Source organism: Symphodus melops (genome assembly GCF_947650265.1).
Source record: "Symphodus melops genome assembly, chromosome: 1".
Taxonomy (NCBI): domain Eukaryota; kingdom Metazoa; phylum Chordata; class Actinopteri; order Labriformes; family Labridae; genus Symphodus; species Symphodus melops.
This window is the reverse complement of record NC_136691.1, coordinates 9,105,469-9,112,733: the sequence shown is the minus strand read 5'-3', so window position 1 is coordinate 9,112,733 and position 7,265 is coordinate 9,105,469. Positions and strand designations below refer to the sequence as shown.

Genomic DNA, 7,265 nt, shown 5'->3' with positions numbered 1-7,265 from the left:
TGTTCATTGATTATGAACGCTCAGTTCTATTTGGGTAAACAAATGTTAATGAAGAAGAGCTCTGATGGATGGGAAACATGTTTAGTACAAGCTACTGTGTTAACAGCAGAGTGTTATGTATTTTGGCTCTGCAATTATTTGATGGAATAGTTATATATGAATATGCTTTTATCATTGAATGAGGGTGATTTAGGGTTGTGAATGAACAGGACAACAGAACAGTTTTTCCTACATCTGTTTTGTAGATCAGATCTCTATATTTATGCACTGTCTAGGCTTCATTTGTAGCCCTGCTGTGCTGTGCTGTGTTTGTCCAAAGTTACTGAGTAAACATAATGTTTACTGTGGAAAAACACTTTTAGCAAAGTGGTGTGGGGGGAGGGGTGATCATTTAGAATTAAAAATGTTACATGTGAAAATAAATATTTTTATGTAAAAGCAGGCAACTGAGTTTACATGGTTTTATTGTAAAAGTCTTCCACTAAATACATATACATATACACACACACACACACACACACACACACACATATACATATATGTATATGTACATACATGTATGTATTTATATGCTTAAGATTCCCCATATTCTCAATAAGAATGAGTTTAGTGCAAAAATATGATGTTTACTGGAGAACAATAAATTGCAATAGTGATGATCATTGTAAAACCAGAGGTAAATCAATTATCTTGGTGGTTTAACCTTAACCCACTCAATGCAGCTAAATCTGAATAATACATCTATACATGAACTCTATCATTTTGTAATTACCTTGTCAGAATCAGCAGTTTGATTTTACCCTGTGCGGTACATTGTGGGATTTAGCTGGATTGGCCGCCTCCTCTGCAGCAGTAACGGACTGCTGATTCCTACTTTTTTTTTTATATGCAGCTCGGCTCGGGGTGACCTCTACCGTCGGGAGCCTCGCAGAAGGACCAAACGCATTCAGCAGAAGAGAGCAATCACTGCTGCAGCAGAGGGGAGCAGAGAGCAGAGACAAAGCACAGGGGTCAATAGGAAATCTTTCTGTAGTAACCAAACCTCTGCCACGCTTAGATCTATTTTTCTTATCTAATCGTTGCACAGGCAGAGAGCTGACGGGACCAAGACGGCTCGCTAATCTTTTTCATGCTCAGTCAGCAGTTTTTCAGAGCTCATTAGAAAGTTTGTTGACAACCACTATGCCTATACCAAATGCTGCAGAAGGAAATGCTGTTCAACGATTCTGTTTAATGTGTCCCGAAACTTCATGTCCAAATAAATCATCTGGTGGTGTACAGCCACTTATACCTTTATATCAGGAATAAAATCATTACAGTAACACATGATGTTAAGTTATGTAGCACAATGAAGAAGAATGATTACACTGGAATCATTGTCTTATTGCATGGAACTCAATTCTGCAGTCAGCTGCCTGTGTAGGTGATATCATAACAGCTGGATTATTTTTCTGCTTAATATGGATGACACTGCTATTACTCTGTAAGCAGGTAATTTTGGCATGTTTAATGTGAGGTGTTAAGTGTCACGTTTATTCTGTGGAAGAATACAACTAAAGAAGCTAATCTTTGTTGTTATGCAAATAAGGAAAACAGGAAACTTGTATCATGTCTATAGTTATGAATTCAATCCAAAAAAAAAAACATTCATCAAACATGGTTAGAGTAAAATAGGAGGATCTGGACTTGACATGTCAGAGGATGACTGGGTCAACATGTGCTCTGTACATTCCACCTTGAGCAGCTTGGATCATTGGAATTCTGTTTGCATAACTTGATGAGATATCCAGATATCCAGCCATTTGACAGGAGGTATCACAAGTGATTTGGCCATTTTGGCCTGTTGGCATTGTCTGTTCTTTCTCAACAGAGCCAATTGCAGCTGTCATTGAGCTCACCAGTCAATCACAGGCCTGACATACAGAGATAGAAAGACAGAAACGCTCATTTTCAAACATATGGTAAACTTAGAATCATCAAATGGCCAAACAAGCATTTCTCTGGACATGCTAATATTCACACATACGGTCAACTTAGAATCATCAAATGATCTAACGAGCAGGTCTTTGGACTATGGGAGGAAGCCAGATTACCCAGAAGTAACCCTCTCATAAAGGGCATGTCAGATGGGGATTTCAATCACTGCAGTGATGCAACAGCACAAACCACTGCACCACCGTACAGTCACCTACTTTTCAGAGCAGGATAAATTGTGTTTTTAACCTTGAAAGGTGATAACTGAGCCACTAATATAAAGTGATGTGTATTTCCATCAGTATGATTATATAGATTGTGCAGATGGCGAACTGTTTGTTTACAAAAATAAAATATTTTAAAAAAAATAGCATGAGCTTTCCTGGATATTTTTTCATTTTTTTGACTCTGTAAAACCGGCTAGTCTGCACATTGAAAGGACAAGTTGAATGTGGATCAGCTTTCTGAGGCTTCAGGAGCTGAGACACAAGTTTTCCTGGAGTATTACTCCATCTATTGGTCGGTTAGTGAACAGAACATGTGGTCCATTGAGGCCGCCCTTGTGGTTTTGATCTAACAATTTAACCACTCTTTATCAAATACACACTAACAAGAATATAGTGTTAAAAAACTGAACATATCCTACAGTATCAATGACCCCTTTTCCCTTATTTAATATTCTAGTTTATACACAAGTGCTGACTGATAGTGATCAAAGCTGTTGTTTGAGAGATTGATGAGATGTAGGATACAAAATATTTTATGTTAAAATTAATGAATTTTACATCAAAGCATGAATACAATGTGTCCTCAATTCTTCACCCATGGTAAAGTACCCACAGAGTATTATTATTCCCTTATTAAGATATCACAGGACTGCACACTTTCCCGCCAATGTGTCAAATAACAGTTCAAGCGAGCCATGAACTTACTGAAAGACTTTCTTCTCCAGCTATGAGCAGGATGGCCCATTAAGCTCTTATGACTCTATAACACAACACAAAGGTCACACAAACTGGTCTGAAGAGCTACGGGTGATGGCTGATTATTTTAGACATGTTTTACAGCCGGGCCGACAATTAAAGGAAGTTCACGCTTTGGTGGAGCTGTTCTCTCTCCCTCTATTTCTGCCAGTGAGAAGGTTGAAGGTTGTCAACTTCTTAGTTAAAAAAAAAAAAAACTCAAGAAAATCTATCAATTACAATCTTAGTGGACAGAACAAACAGATTTGTGTTAGGTCCACTGTTACCTTCTTTTATATTCAACTTTTTAATTTTGTATTTTAACTTTGTACTTACAATTTGTATAATTTTTTTACTTTGGTCAAATTTTAGTATACCTGAACTGTCGTTCATTTTCTGCCCTGTGTGACCTTCAATTTCCCCTCAGGGACAAGTAACGTTTTTTGACTTTAATTTTTGATTAATGTTAAGGTTGAATAAAAGGTGAATGATGGTTTACAATTAAATGTGGAAAGTTGCTGGGGCACATGGTGGGTTTACACTACATGCAGTGCATACCAATATGACTAGTCATTTCCTTCCCACTGAATGTATTGATGACCTTGCAGATTTGGTTTGGAGTGGATTAAAACAATGCTGACAGTGGGATCAGGAATGAGTAACACGGAGAAGTAAAATCAAATGTTCTAAATCCTGATTTCTCTGGTGTAAAACATTTAACTAAATCATGCTGGTGTATTGAAAAGATTGCTATGCTGTGTAATCTTGTGAAAACACTTTGTTTTACTAGTTCTATCTGAAAAAGGAGCAGACCTACAATGCAGGAACTGGCAGACACTCTGGAAAGACTGAGCTTACCAAAAACGTGCAGGAAATCAGAAAAGGCAGATCACAGTTTAAAAATCCACCCGACTAGTGAACAAATTCAGAAGTATTAAATGCACTTACGCTACTTCCACCATAAACTTCACACAATCAGGCCGGGGCGGGCTGTATCTGCTTCTTCAGAAGACAGCACAGTCACTCTGTGGTGGAAGGAAACTTTTTGAGAGGGATTGAAGTATTTAACTTTTATGAAAGGAAGAAAAATATTGGTGGAATTTCAAATGGTCGAAGCTGAAGTGCTAAGTCTTTCCACACTGCAGTGACACTGCTTAACATTAATCAACCTGAAGGAAATGATGGGAGAGGAAGTGATTATAGCAACACCCCGTCTCCCCACCTCCAGGATCTCTGTCCTGGATAGATAAGCCCCTCCTGTTGCTAATTTCAAGCAGAAAAGCAGGAAATGTGACAGTATAGTTTTCCGCTTCCATAAACAAGAAGACTGCCAGAGTTAGCCACCAGTCCTGTGTGCCTCTGGGCTGAGTCTCTCTCTCTCTCTCTCTCTCTCTAAAGGGAGACAGACGTGCTGACAGAGAAAGTGAGCAAGGGACGACAGAGAGAGAGAGAAAGTGAGTGAAAAGGAAAGAGGGGAAACAGAAAGACAGGAAAATCCATCAGAAGAAAAGAGAGACGGGCAAGAATTGACAGAGGAGGAAAAAGGAGAAGAGGAGAGTTAAAGACTGATAGACGTGTCTTTCTTTCTTCTTCTCCTATAAAGAAGAGACATGGCTGAGAACAACACAAGTCTATTCATGGAAATATTTCAATCTTTTGATGCTGGTGAGTTTTTTTTCTAATTTCCCTTTTCTTCCAGCTGGTCTTTTTCATGTGGTTTCTCTGATTGGTAGTGTTGTTCTCCCAGGAATTTAAGCTCTAATCCTCACTGGTGCAGATACACTATGTGGTCCTGGTTACTTTTTGAAGATTTGTTTTCCCTCAAGAATATTTAAAGATATATTTAGTTGTACTTTACAAATCCTCCATCCACATCTATATGGTACTGACATGTTTTCTTGGTGTTTTTTCCTGCTCTAGTTTTCCCAAAATGTCATTTCCAGATGACTTTTTACAGTGTCTCCTTTCCTTTTTCCAAAACTTAGAGAAGAAAACAGCAATGGAAATAATGGGAGAGTAGCAAAGTAGTCTTTTTAATTCTTAGCTGTATTGAAAGGAAATTGATTTGTTTTCACTGGCAGCAGTCCAACAGGATTTGTCTTCGCTGCTGCATTCTCTCTCTTCTCTCAAGCACGCTTATGTTTGTACTAGTTCTTCCAAGGCTAAGAAGCGATGGACAATAAGTCAATGGATTTTTTTTTTTTTTGGGGGGGGGGGGGCAATAATTGTCAGTTTGTTGTCCCTCAAAAACATACGCGGGAAAACCCAAAAGAGAAAGGCCTGTTATTATTTTGTCAACAGGCACGATCTTTCAAAAAAAAAAAATTGTTGGCAATCCTCCCTTTGTTATAAACAGATGGTTTTCGTAATCTTGCTTGGGGCATATATTCTAATTAGAATTCATTCCATTCCTAGGGGTTGGCAAAAAGGCAAAAGGTTATTGGGGACAGAGTGAAATTTAGATGTATTGCATGTGCATAATGATTATTAGAGTCCCAAACAGTGTGCCTGAACAGTAAGTCACTAAGAAAGTAAAACCTTGTAGGATGTTTTTAAAGGATCTCTCAACAATACTGAACCTAGCACTGATCAGGAAATATCCTTTTTGGTTTGTGTTTCTGTATTCGCAGTTCCTCTCATCATAGCCTTCTGTGTGTCTATGGCGGTTGGCCTGGTCTTGGGGGCCCTGGTTTACGTCATCTTGACCTGGATGTCCCGACGAAGAGCGGGCTCTGCCAGCATCACTCGCCGTCCTACCCGTCAATCCCGCTTGTCCTCCCGTAACCGCCCGGGCTTCAACCGCAACAGCAGTTACGACCGGCGCAGCAACAACAGCTTGGTCAGTGCTGCTTTCAGCTTCCATCGCCAGACATCCTCCCCAGATCAATTCGACCCACTGGGGCACAAATCCAGCTTTAGGGCCTCAACCTTCCACCCGCTGCTCCAGTGCAGCCAAATCGCCAGAGAAGCAGAGGAAGGGAGCCAGACCACACTTCCCCGCACGCCGACTCTGACCACGTCTACTGGATCAGCTCAAACAGCAGCCCAGCAAGCTGCCACCCCACCAAGGCCAGAGTCATTTTGGGGAAACAATGGTCTGAGGGGTTCTAATGCTACACAGACACCACCTCCAGCTTATGAGAGCATTATCAGAGCTTATCAGGAAACATGCACCTGAGAGGAGTCAGACTGCTGGCTACACAAAGAAACAAATGATTGTGGACTAAATCTTTAACAGAGGGAGCTGCAAGGAGAGAAAATAGACAACAAGGTTAATTGTGTGTCATTCTCAAAACAAAAACCCAAAAGTTTATGTATGCCTTTGGGTTGCTTAATATTTATCTGGGGCTGACGTAAGCATACGTGCCTTTCACCATTCAATACAGATATGATTATTTGAAAACAGTCATGAGGCTCTCTCAGAAATGTGACAACGGCCTTTTACGAGTACACATTATTTCTCTTACTAATAGCACTCTTAGGGGTGATTGACACTCATGTATGCTTGCACAGAGTCTTGGTTTAACAAAGACAGGGTAAAAGGTGTTCGCGGCAGTGCAAATATAGTACATGAGTCTTTGACATATCTACAGTGGAGACAGCTTTAAGCTCATTTGATGTATAAATTGCTGCCTCATAAATGTTTTTACAGGTCTGTGGTATTGGAGCGTCTGTGGTATTGGAGCGTCTGTGGCATTCAAGAGTAATGTAGTGTGCCTGTGTTTGAATGTGCAGTATGCATGTGTGAGAGTAAGAGACAAAGTTGGGCATTTGCTGACAGAAGTTTTTGTATTGTATTTTTGGAATTTGATAAAATTTTTGCTCATAACTTAATGCAATGAAATAAAGAATCAAAGCAAAACTAGTGTTTCATTAAAAGCATGCGGTCTATGAGGTTTTGGCTGGCAAAAACAAACTACCATTATCTTGTGTACAGCTACACAAAAATGGGCATGATTACACAAACATTTACAGTATTCATTCAAATAATACTAAGGAAGGAATTTAAAAAGATCTGTATTTAATGTTGGACAGTTGCTTATCATATTCATGAGGTATTAAGAGGACAAGGTAAAAAAAAAAGAAAAGAAAAAAAAACCAATAGATTGCAATGTCTTACTAAACCACATGGACTAAAGCCTCAAGTCAAACAAACGGTCATACCTTAGGCATCACCACATCATTGTCAGCAGTATTTGTGGTACACTGAGAGCACTGATTCTCAATGTGGGGTCCATGAACCATAGCTTGGGGGTCAGCGGAACATTTACAAAAAAATGTAAAGTGTGCTGTATTGTTGAAAAAGAATATCTACAAACTGGGACCTAA

The 7,265-nt window shown here is 39.4% G+C and overlaps 1 protein-coding gene across 1 annotated transcript; it reads left to right on the top strand.

Annotated features, from left to right (window-relative positions):
* Positions 1-4,240: 4,240 nt before the first annotated feature.
* On the top strand, positions 4,241-6,812 carry myct1a (myc target 1a). Its single transcript, XM_079352599.1, has 2 exons — positions 4,241-4,601; positions 5,567-6,812. The coding sequence occupies exons 1-2, from the start codon at positions 4,547-4,549 to the stop codon at positions 6,112-6,114; spliced, it is 603 nt and encodes a 200-aa protein (XP_079208725.1). The 5' UTR covers positions 4,241-4,546; the 3' UTR covers positions 6,115-6,812.
* Positions 6,813-7,265: the final 453 nt, after the last annotated feature.

What these genes read in the sequence shown, in the direction of transcription:
- myct1a (XM_079352599.1), top strand. Translation starts at nt 4,547, where the DNA reads ATGGCTGAGAACAACACAAGTCTATTCATGGAAATATTTCAATCTTTT. An exon ending in ATTTCAATCTTTTGATGCTG is followed by an intron (nt 4,602 to 5,566) that starts GTGAGTTTTTTT and finishes CTGTATTCGCAG; the next exon opens with TTCCTCTCATCATAGCCTTC.